At 37.6% G+C, this 12,856-nt stretch overlaps 1 protein-coding gene and 1 long non-coding RNA gene across 2 annotated transcripts in view; one reads left to right on the top strand and one right to left on the bottom strand.

Annotated features, from left to right (window-relative positions):
• Positions 1–6,550: 6,550 nt before the first annotated feature.
• On the bottom strand, positions 6,551–9,340 carry LOC123661765 (uncharacterized protein K02A2.6-like). Its single transcript, XM_045596705.1, has one exon. It carries the CDS (start codon positions 9,338–9,340, stop codon positions 6,551–6,553), a length of 2,790 nt encoding a protein of 929 aa, XP_045452661.1.
• Positions 9,341–10,025: 685 nt separating this feature from the next.
• The window catches only part of LOC123661551, a 28,107-nt gene continuing 25,276 nt past the window's right edge, over positions 10,026–12,856 (top strand). Inside the window, exon 1 of the long non-coding RNA XR_006744354.1 lies at positions 10,026–10,529. This is a non-coding gene — a long non-coding RNA (uncharacterized LOC123661551). The remainder of the gene's footprint in view (positions 10,530–12,856) is intronic.

Raw genomic sequence — 12,856 nt, 5'->3', positions numbered from 1 at the left:
GTAGCTTACAGATAAAAACTGTAATGACTACTTCCGTAGAAAGGCATCGTTACGACATAGTTTATCAAAAGGGCAAAAAGCATTTATACAGTAAGCGAGAGTAGGGTAAAACTTGAACAAATCGGCTTTACGCATCATTCCCAAAGCTATACATCCGAAATAGGGTTCACGGCTGCAAGGCAAGTCCGTATTCTCTAAACGGTATTCAATCAACGCCTGTTCTAAAGCTACCCCGATTGTGTGGTCCTGACAATAATATGACCGGAGTCGAGAGAGATCTCACTCATAAGATATATAGGATAGTCCATTGCGACGAATTTGAACAGTAACTGAAGTCCCTAAAGATGTGAATCTACGAGTATAAGTATATTATTTAATAATTTTCTACTTGTCTTTTAATAGTTTTCTACTTGTTTGTGGGTAGTCTGGAAGAGATAACTATCTAGTGATATGACCGCCCGTTGCTTGCGATGTAATTATTATTTTTTCCCTTTAAGCTTTATTCAATGCAATAAAGTTATTTATTATTATTATTATTGTCTCTTTTTATTATGCGCACTATCAGAGAGAGAGATATCGCGTGGTTAATTAACTCTTAATAATTTGTATTCATTCTTGTGAGATAAGGTTTTAAATTCATAAAATAATTTTAAAAAAATGTTAGGTACTTTGAAAACCAAAAAAAAAGTTATCGTTCGAAGGTTAATAAGATGAAAAATTTCTTGGCATTTTTGTTTATTTTTTAAATATATTACCAGAACAAAACTAAAGTAAAATTGTTATTTATGAATATTAAGTGAAGGTGTTTTTTTCTATTATCATCATTGGAATAAAATTAATCTCAGCAGGTTTTCAAAAATTTTCTTGACCGAATTAGTAATGCCAAAAGTAGAATTTAATGTACCAGTAAATTAATCTACTTTGAGAAGACCATGTCCTTCTGTGGTTTTCGTTAGGCTGAAGCAAAGTGCGACAAATATATTTTTAATTATTTGCCGCTTTCTAGTATTGGCTTAAAGACTGGCTTTAGGCGGTAACATGATATTTTAAAAACATTATGATCTTTCTCTTATGTGAGAAACATAGTGAAAAATTTTACAGTTAAAGATACGACGAAAAATCATCAGTTTAACGTTATTATATTTTGGGACAAAAAGACCCAGAAACCCAGTCTGTTTAATTCAAACTAATGCAGTAGTTTCGTCAACACACACACGCACACACACACACACACACAATTGAATAAATCACAGATTTTACTTTAGAATCGATTGTTATAGCCTCGAGAAAAATTTCGTATATCTTCAAAATATAGAATTAGACCTGTTGTTATGCCAAGTTACCAATATTTACCTGCAGTTATATACGAGATGCATATTCACATACTCTATTCTAAACAAGATGCTATTGAAATGTTATGTTGTTGCAGACATACCTGTTGTACTCGTCCACAGCCCGTAAGACAGTTTATGTATTAGATCCTTAGTTAACATACTCTGAAAGGCCGCTTTAACATTCGATGTCCGAACATTTCATTCAAGCTCGACGCTCGATCTCAAAGGATTGAATAATTAATTAGTGAAACAGTTCCCCGCTGGCACCGGCGCGATTTCACACGTTTATTGGACTAATCCTTACTTGAGTTCAGAAATAAGACAACGCTATCTGTGATTTGTATTAGTATTCATAAAGTATTTATTATCTATTGAAATTATCACGTGTTTAATAACGTAAGTATAATTTAAACCAACTTCAAAAATAAGAAAGCTCTCAATTCTATTGTATTTTTTTATGTATGTAACCTCAGAACTTTTGACTAGGTGAACTGATTTCAATTATTTTTTTAATTGAAAGGCGTTGTTTACTTATGTCGGTATAGTTGAAGTCGTTTTTTTTTCGTTTGCGAGAAAACACAAATATTTTAAATCGTTTTTATGTAGTCATTAAATAAGAAATAAAAACACTCTTTACACTCATCGATCCAGTCACGAAAATTAAGTAGCAAAAAACTAGCTGAATTTTGATGCGGTTTTGCTTAAAAGCAATCGTTTAAGCCAATGATTTAGAATCTAGATAACAAGATCATAATAAAATATTAGATATATATAATTAAAAGCCTACAGGCTTTCTGATGGTAAGCGACGTGTCTGAGATATACGAAACGTAACTGGTTATGAGGGAAAGATAAAGAGAATGTGTTTTCGGGGATCTCTCTCGCTCTCCGTTTGCCTAACCCGATCACACTTTTCGTAACTCTCTCGTCACGTATTCACCAGCTTACCCTCCAATTCAAGCGTGCGTAAAGAAGTTTTGCTTCAAAAAATCATAAATGTTAACCGCTCCAGCGGGGATCGAACCCGCGTCTCCGACTGACCGTGTCGGCGCTCTAGCTAATTAAGCTATGGAACGATGTACCCGCTAGATCGAAATCCTTGATATGATGATTTTTATATTCGGTTTAAGCGAACCGTGGCGCCGTCTATAGTGAGTTCTTTACAGAAACTCTTAACTATTCAAAGTTTCATATTACAATGAAAATCTTTGACAGGAGACGACACCGTCAATTTTTATATGATATTCAAAAATGTTTAGAATTCCTAATGTGTGGGTAACACAAAAATAAAATCGTGCATATCATAGATGTTATTGAAAATGGTGGAGTATGGTTTTTATCTCAACATTGTCAAGAGATAAAGAGTTACGAGAGAAAAACCGCGCGGCAAATTTAGTACATTATATATTTCTAAACATGATATAATCTCCGAGTTCCACTTCAGAGCTGTTACCAGTAGAACGTAATAGCATTAGCGTCGTATGTTACACGCTTAACTGTTTCAGATCCGATTTCAATGTTAATGCACAATGAATTATATCTAAAAGGCGCATTAAGCGTCATATTTAAGCTTAAATCCACACCGTCAGCGCGATTTGCAGCCCCAACACCTGAATTGTTTTGATCTAATTATATATCGTTACGGGCTTGGAAAAAAAATTTTAAGTAAACATTAAATTACCTGGGTTTTTCTGATTCTGCAATAGAAAACGAATTTTACAATCCCAATTCCTGAAATTTCTGCCGTTATTACTTATGTGAAAACGTACCTTAGTCATTCTTTCTTCTCGATATTCGTGGCTTGGAGTTTGAAGTAACATTTATATAGAGTATTTATTTTTCATTTATTGGTCATTTAAATACTGAATTAACATAGCTGTATATTTTTACAAGTCGGTAACTTTACAATGAACATTTCATTACAATATGTGTTTGTAATGTTATATGCTTAGTCAAGTATAATGGTCTCAGCTTCCACGAGATTTGAACGCGGTGATTTCGTCTCGTCGACGTTATCAAACTTGAACGTTTTATCAGACCACCGTCACTCCGTGTAATTTGGCGTGATAAATGCTTACCTACCGTTGAATTCACAATTTTGGCGTCATCATCTCATAATTTAGACAGTCTTTTTATGATCATTACTATTATTTTAAAGACTTAATAATATTAATAAATGCTATAATGTTTACAAGAATAGTAAACGGGGTTTTTTATTTAAGTACATAAAGTTAATTTGATTCTCTATCGTAAGTGTACATTTTTAGCGGTAAGTGATATATGAGTATGTTTTAATCCTTATTACCAAGACTGATCAATATAAATACCAAATGAATGATTTCTTCAAACGTAAAATATCTATGGGATATCTTTTATTTTTGGGACAAACAAGAATGACAAAATCCTCAATTTCAGCACTTTTAGGAATGTAAGTTGCAAAATGCTGCATAAAATGATATTTTTTCGTGGAATTCCGAAAACACAGTTTCTTCCTTCTAACTTCAATAAAAATGAACTTTCGCACAAAATTTCTTCTCCCATTTCACCTCTGTGGATCAAACGTTCAATTTTATTGAAAAATAACGCTCTTCTGTCCGAAGTTTTTAGATTTATATGCTCAAGGTTTTTGTAAAGTGCTTTGATTCCAATTTTGGTTTTTTTAATGTCTTTATTAGTATACTCGCTTTCCGTTTGCGTCCTCGCCTACGTATATTACACAAGTTTACTTTTCTATTTTCATCCATTAAAATATAACCTGTGTTTATGTAAACAAAAATTATATATTATTAGATTTAGTACTTTTTAAGTTTATTCAAAAGAAAACAAAAGAAAGTCGTAGAAAACCAAAATAAAAATGTATTTATTCAAGTTGGCTTCAAAAACACATTTAAAATGTCACTATACCAATTAAAATTACACATTTTGGAACGAAGTTAGAAGAAGAAAAAGCTTTCATAACGTTAAAAAAAGCTTAAGAATTTTATGTATAGTCTATAAAGTGTCTAAAGTATAGTCTACGTGATGACTGTTATTATTATTGCAGTTTGCTATTATTATTATATCATTCGATAATTATTTTTATATATCTATTATTATAAATCATTGTAAATAAAATAAATATGTTTCGATAATTTTGGAGAGTAGTTTTTTTTTAATTTTTTTTTTCGATAAAAAAATCAAAATTATAATGTATACCCGAACATTTATTTTCTTTATACATACCTCGAATATAACTTGAAAAAAATATATTTTATACTAAGAAACTTTGTTCCTATCTGGTGTCCCACGACACTACACGTTTTTTTTAATTAATTAATTGTGTTTAAAGTTAAGTTGCCACCTATTCGTGATGTAGATTCGTGTATATGTATATATAGCTAAGTATATACTGCGCTGACAGTCTGTACATTATATTGTTACTCGACCATTATCAATACACAATCGCAACAATAATTATGCTAACGTCAATTAAGCTGTCACGATTGTGTCCACCATGTTACCACAGATAACGGTTTTATGATGTGCTGAGAGCTAATTACATGGCGACATGTTAGTCCATGAGATTAAATTTGATTTTAATACTGACACTAGCAGCGCGGCTTCGCACGGTTGTAAAAACTATCAGTGTTCGTCTACCATATTATGCATGTATTATACATATGAACCTTCCTCTGTCACTCTATTTACTAGAGAAAACCCCATCAAAATCCGTAGCGTAGTTTTAAAGGTACAAGCATACAGACAGCGGGAAGCGACTTTATTTTATACTATGTAATGATATTCTGAACAATTTTACTAGCCTGTTAGCAAATTTGGGAGTAATTCTACATTCTAATCCAGAGTTCTGGTCATCTTATCGGTCGAGGGATTTCCCAGTCTGCTCCAGATTTAGAGCAGGATATTTCCTGCTGCGGACTATCTCAATGGTAATTTATTTAAATAACTACAAGTACAATTTTTTTATTTCTTAATGCATATTTGAAAATATGGCCTAAGCTAATTACTTATACAATTAGAAACAAGTTGTCTGGAAGAGACCGCTCATTAGCGATAAGGCCGCCTTTTGTACTTAACTCCTGTTTTTATTTTTGTAATTTTGCTCACTCTTGGTGTACAATAAAGAGTATTTATTATTATTAATTAGATATATTCGTGATTTTTCGTTTAGTTTGTCTTACATATGTACTCGAGCAGTGTTATTCAAAGCTGGCTCGATCAATTTTACGACTCTCCCTCGTTAATCATTCCAGAGTATTCTCGCTGTCCTGTAAAGTCACGGTCGCCGCTCTTTTGTCTAAATTCCTTTCATTTGAACATAAATTAAATAAATAAATACAATGTTTTGGTAATTTCGTTTTTAATAATACAAAACGGTCGGTCGGTCCTATTCCATAAGCATAGCATTTTTAATCTAAATTTATATTTGAAAATTTAACTTTCTTACTGCACCAGTTGCGAGAAAATTGTTGAATTAGCTTTAAAATATATATCTATACTGTCATGCAGACAAGTTTGAGTAGTTATTATTGATACTAATAATTGTGTTTGCTCGCAAACGAAAAAAAAACCGACTTCAATTACATCGAAGAGTCATACAACGTAGATCGACGAAAAAATAGTCAAGTACTACGCGTTATCAAAGATTACTCAAAAAGTAGTTGTCAGATCTCGATAAAATTTATATGTGACTACATGATAAGCACCAGCTTTTGATTAAATTAAAAATTATCAAAATCGGTACACCCAGTAAAAATTTATTGCGGATTTTCGAGAGTTTCTCTCGATTTCTCTGGGATCCCATCATCAGATCCTAGTTTTCTTATCATGGTACTAAACTAGGGATATCTCTTTTCCAACAAAAAACAAATGATCAAAATCGGTACATCCAGTAGAAAGTTATGCGGTATAATACAACGTAGGTCGGTTAAAAACATAAAAAGTGAGAAATATCTAGCCGTAATATATTTATTACTAGGAACAAAGGAAACACACGTTAGCACTTGATTGACCGTTTATTGCGACTCCAAAAAGCAAGTTCGACATACCCCCTATTTATACAAATAGAAAATGTGTTTCTACCTGAAATCTACATACATTACACCTCCCCACTTAAACTACAACTATAAATAATTACAAGTACATATTAGACTTAATACCTAAATAATAAAACACAAATACAATCAATGAACAGTTCAATCAAAAACACAATCATTGAACTTAAACATCTATTCCGTATCTAATAACAGGTTTTCTTTGGCGCTTAGGACGGTTCAGCGGTGACTGGGGTGAACAACCATTAGATGAACAAGGTTCATTTAGTGCAAGGTCATCTACCTGCTTATCAGCCCTACCGTTATCATCCTCCCCACCGATACAATTTTCTGGTATTCCATTATTTAATTCCAGGTTATCTTTATCATCTGGTTGTGCGACGACCTCCCCCTCACCTGCCGAGCTCAACCTTCCCGAATAACGGGATTTGCGCTTTATTTGATCAATATGTCTATGGAACTTCTGACCGTTACCGCTTTCGACAATGTACCTTTGGGACCCCTCTCTACTTATTATCGTACCGTCTAGCCATTTATCATTACCGCCATAGCCCCTAGCCATAACTTGGTCTCCTACGTGTAAGTTACGTGGCACACCCCCCGCATATTGTACTTGGCGCGCCTGTGCGTCCCGCACGCTGTCCTCACGGGCACGTTCGCCTCTTAGGAGATCCAACCGAGAACGAAGAATACGCTTTTGAAGCAACATGGAAGGGCTTTCACCGGTACTACTATGCACGCTATTTCGATATGACAGCAGAAAGGTTTGAAGAGCAGCGTCTACATCGACTGCCTCCCGCATGGCCTTTTTAATCACCCGCTTGCAAAGCTTCACTGCATTTTCCGCGGCCCCATTGGATGAAGGGTGATAAACCGGTGAAAACGATTGACGGACACCATTTCTTACTAAGAAGTCTCTGAACTCGTGACTCGTAAAAGGTGGCCCACGGTCCGACACGACCTCGGTCGGTAAGCCGAAACGTGCAAACGTTGCCCTTACCATTTTTATAACCGATGTAGCGTTCATTCGAGGCATTTCAAATATTTCCAGCCATTTACTACTGGAATCGATTAATATTAAAAATGTTTTACCCCCTAAAGGGCCTAGGAAATCTAAATGAATTCTACTCCACGGACGCAAATCGTAAGTCCAAGGACTTGGAGGAGCGCGTGGAGGTGCCTGGGCCTCTGCCGCGCACGTTTCGCATTGCCTGCACACCGTTTCCACATCGACATCTATGTTCGGCCACCATACGTAACTCCGCGCTATACCCTTAGTTTTAACTATACCCATGTGACTAGCGTGAAGTTGCTTCAATACTACACTACGTAACGCTGCTGGTACTATAACCCTATAGCCCCACATTAAACATCCTCGATCTATATATATTTCATTACGCTTATTATAATATGGCTTGTATTCTTCACCCTCCGGGCAGGTCCAAGGCCATCCAGAATGAACGTAATAAACTATTTTACTAAGTAATGCGTCCCTGCTAGTAGCCGTTCTTATATCGTCATTAGTCACGGGCAAGAATGTTTCCACAAAATTTAAGTACGTACTTTCTTTGATCTTTTTATCCGTGACACCGCACTGCGGCAGCCTGGACAACGCATCCGCACAGTTTTTTTGTGACGACACGTACTCTATCTCATAATTATATCCCGCCAACAACACCGCCCATCTCTGCAACCGCGAAGCAGCCATGATCGGAATGCCTGTTTTATTACCAAAAATATAAGTAAGTGGCTTATGGTCTGTTCTTAATGTGAAACGCCGACCATACAGATATTGATGAAATTTTCTGATTCCATATACTATTCCTAAAGCTTCCCTATCAATCTGTGAGTACGCCCGTTCGGCTGCCGTTAATGAGCGCGATGCATAAGCTATAGGCCGTTCGCCCTCGGGAGTACTGTGTGAGATGACGGCCCCTACCCCTACACCGCTCGCGTCCGCCGTCAGTATTAGCGGCAAGTCGCTTGAGTAATGCACCAATACTTCGCTAGAACTTAGTTTTTCCTTTATACAATGAAAGGCCCTTTCACATTCCTTAGTCCATATGAATTTGACATTAGCTCGCAGTAAATTGTATAGCGGTGCTAAAATAGTACTAACATTTTTTATAAACTTAGCGTAATACATGACCATACCTATGAAAGACCTAAGCTCAGATACAGTGGTGGGTGCGGGAGTGTTAACAATAGCCTTAACCTTTTCAGGGTTAGTATGTATACCTCGTTTATTAATAACATGCCCCAAGTAACAAATTGACTCTTGGAAGAATTCACATTTATCTTTCTTTACCTTGAGACCGCTAACTTTTAAACGCTCAAATACTTTATGTAAATTCTCAACATGTTCTTGATTATTCCGTCCCGTTATTATAATATCATCTAAAAATACTCCTACGTATGGTAAATCAGAAAATAATTGCTCCAACCGTTTTTGAAAAATGCCTGGGCTAGACGATAACCCGAAGACTAAACGATTAAACATAAAAAGTCCCTTGTGCGTATTAATTACTGTATATTTCTTACTATCATCTAATTCAATCTGTGCGTAGGCCTGTGAAAGGTCTATCTTAGTAAACAACTCGCCCCCGTGTAACCGTGCGAGCAAGTCTTCCGTACGAGGTAGCGGGTAACGGTCAATCTCGATTACCTTATTGAGAGTTAATTTGTAATCAGCGCAAATCCGTACATTACCGTCTTTCTTCATAACTGGCACTATCGGCGTGGCCCAGTCCGAGCGCTCGACAGGTGTGAGGATGCCATCGCGCACCATCTGCTCAAGCGCGCGCTCCACCGGCTCGCGCAGCGCGTACGCCAGCGGGCGCGCACGCATGAACACCGGCCGCGCTCCCTCGCGTATGTGAATACTCGCCGCGCCACCGGTGAACCGTCCGAGGCCCTCCGCAAATACTTCACAATATTTGGAACTGAAATCATTCATATTAAAATTATTATTTGTTATATAATTCACTGCATCAATTTTTAGTTTAGGTAATTTTATATTTAATTCTAACAACCATTGCCTCCCCAATAAAGCAGACTTAGCATCACGTACCACATATAGGTCCAAATATTTTTCCTGCTCGCGGTATTTAACCAGAGGTCTAATGACCCCGACCGGGCGCACTGTCTCCCCCGTATAGTATTTTAAAATCAATTTACAATCGTTTAATTTTAAATCATATAAATATTTTTTATAAAATTCACTACTTATACATGACACTGCACTACCCGTATCACATTCCATGGAAATGGCTTTATTTTGAACATTCAAGGTCACCATGAATGGTTTACATTGTTCTAAAGCTAATTGGTTTAGTTCAACTACTATTACCTCATCACTCTCTTCGCTATCTGTAGACGTTGCCGCTTTCATCGTATTTCCCGTCTCGATGTTATAAGCGCCCGTCACATTAGGACAGACCCGCTGCAGGTGCCCTTGCTGCTTGCACGCCCTGCACACATAGCGCGTAAACCGGCACGGTAACCCGCCGTGCCGACCGCCACAGGCGCGACAGCGCGCCCCGGCCGCCGCCTGCCACCGCGACGACTCCGCCGCCGCCGCTGTCCGCTCCGCGCGCCGGCCGAGCTCTCCGCTCGTGGCCGACGGTCTCGCCGCCGCTGTCCGCTCCGCGCGCCGGCCGAGCGCACCGCTCGTGGCCGACGGTCTCGCTGCGGCCGCTACTGCCGCCCGACACACTGCCGTCACCGCCGGCACTCCGCCCGACGCCACAGCCTGACTCTCCACTGCCGCTGCATCCTTCTCAGCTGCCTCCATGCTGACGGCCAAACGATACGCTTTCGAAAAATCGAGATGATCCTCTTGAAATAAACGCTGCCGTATCGCTTCACACTGTATACCGCATACAAATTGATCCCTCAGGCTTTCTTCCAACCACGTCCCGAACTCACAGGTTTTAGACAGTTTTTTTAACACAGCTACATATTCCGCTAACGATTCACCGCTCACTTGCTTCCTATGTCGAAACTTAAAACGTTCTGCTAAAACACTCGGCTTGGGTTGCAAGTGTTTTTCTAGAATTTTAGTCAACTGTTCGAAAGTTTTAGATGACGGTTTGTCTGGGGTACACAAATCTACCAATAATTCGTAGCACTCTAATCCGACTACGGTGATTAGCGTTGGTACTTTTAGCTCGCTCGCTATCTTATTAACAATAAAATACTGTTCTAGACGCTCCACATATAACCGCCAATTGTCCGACCGCACATTAAATTCCGCGATTTTACCGATCGACATTTTTATATTATAACACTAATATGTAATAATTTTATAAGATGCGTAAGTCCACTCGTCGCCACTGAGAAATATCTAGCCGTAATATATTTATTACTAGGAACAAAGGAAACACACGTTAGCACTTGATTGACCGTTTATTGCGACTCCAAAAAGCAAGTTCGACATACCCCCTATTTATACAAATAGAAAATGTGTTTCTACCTGAAATCTACATACATTACAAAAAGTATTACGAATAATTTGAAATCTTAAAATAATGTGAAGTGGGTAGAGCAGAAAATGTCTCTGAAAATCTGAAACATCAAAATTTAGGTGATCTAACTGTCGAAGTGCCTTGATCTTGCAGGAAATTACAGCCATGTAGTACGGGGCGGAGCGACAGTTGGTGTGGAGTCGGAAACGCATTTGCGATGTTTCTGGTTTTATAGGCGTCCATAGGCGACGTCACTTACCGTCAATCTATATCTGTAGTAACTTATTACAAGTTATATATTTTTAATTTATTCGTTTAGATAAACTTACATGTCACTTTCAATTTTAATTTTAATATGATATACCTTATAAATTGTGGCATTTCTAAGATATGCTAACTATTTATGTGCAAAACATTAGAAATATGAATTGGAAAACTTTGTCTGGTTATCAAAAATGTGACATGTTTTTTAACAAAATCTTTATTAAAGTTCATTTGTGTATTCGTCAGTGTTTATTGAGAAAAACCTCACTAGCAGTGGTCGGTCGAGCTGGTTTCCGGTCGGCGAGCTTTGCATTTAGACGAATCGATGGTTTGGATTTGATACAGTCCGAACAGACAGGAAGAAAGAAAAAATGTGAATACAGAGACACAGTTCTGTGATATTTTTCGTGAATATTTCAAAAAATTAATCGACTTGACGATTTGTATCAAAATCTTGCTTCTTAAAGACAATAAATAAATAAATAAATGTCTTATAACATACACACACGGTCGTCTGTTCCTATGATAAGCCAATTAATGCTTATGTTATACTTATGTTATTACTTATACTATATTTTTATACATATATACATAGAAATAATACGTATATAAATATAGAAATACAAATATTAAACCCAGACTCAGGCGGGAATCGAACCCGCAACCCGCGGAACAGAAAGCAGGGCCATTACAAACTGCGCCAACGGGCTACACAAAGAACATAAACTAAACGCATAGTTCGTTTTTACTCTAATGCGGGTTGGCGGATATATTCCCTGCTATGATTAACGATCGCTATCAGGGGTACGTGATAACAACCAGGATCGATGGCTTAACGTGCTCTCCGAGGCATGGTGGGGAGACCCAAAAGGTGTGTACAAAAATCTAGACTTCGGCAAACACCTGTATGTCTAATATAAACGTTCGTCATGTGCGGGGATCGAACCCGCAACCGCCAGCGCAACAGCCAAAAACCCATGACCGTTGCGCCAACGCGTATGCGTTTGTATTTACACAAATATTTATTTCCTGTCTAGTTGTTATTCCCGAGTACGAGTTACACTTAACCCACAGCTCCCCGGGGCCGTGGTATATCTATAATGGATTTGACCTTTTTTTTTTGTTTTTTTTTTTTTGTTTTTTTCTTTTTTTTTTTTTTTGACGTGGGGAAAATCCATCATGGATACCCTCCAGCGCGGGAGCGCCAGAGGGTTATGTCAGACTCCTACTGACTAAAAACCACCACGTGTTAGCAGTCATCCGCCTGGGTGGGGCGAGAGGGGTCGCGCTAGCATTCGCCACCTCATAACGGATTTCCCCTGGGTCAACAAAAAAAAAAAAGTATATCTCGAAGAAAATTAAGTAATGTAAGTTCGAATACTTTAATTCCAATTAATACGCGATAAAGAGTTGTTTGCATTCGAGTGTGAGAGCTCAAACTGGACCATTTACATATAAAGCAGTTATTGCAGCTCGCCGGGCTCAAAGAGCACTCGCGCGAAGAATTCTAGATTGAAATATTAAACAAAGAGATCTTGTGAAATATAATGTGATAAAACGAACGTATGCTTGTGTCCGAATGTGTATGCGTGTATCTATTATTGATAAAGCGGTGTTAAAAGAATGATACATCACATCATGATCGTCTATCTCCCTCTGTTCTGTTCTTGTTGTGTCTGTTCTCGTTTGTGTTTCTAAAGTTATTTTCGATTACCTTAACGCTTGTGTTTTAGGTAACGCCC

Source organism: Melitaea cinxia, chromosome 17, assembly GCF_905220565.1.
Source record: "Melitaea cinxia chromosome 17, ilMelCinx1.1, whole genome shotgun sequence".
In the NCBI taxonomy this organism is placed as follows: domain Eukaryota; kingdom Metazoa; phylum Arthropoda; class Insecta; order Lepidoptera; family Nymphalidae; genus Melitaea; species Melitaea cinxia.
Note: the sequence above shows the minus strand (reverse complement) of the source record. Positions and strands in the feature narration are given on the sequence as shown.

Coding starts and splice junctions, on each gene's coding strand:
- LOC123661765 (XM_045596705.1), bottom strand. CDS start 9,340: ATGAATGATTTCAGTTCCAAATATTGTGAAGTATTTGCGGAGGGCCTC.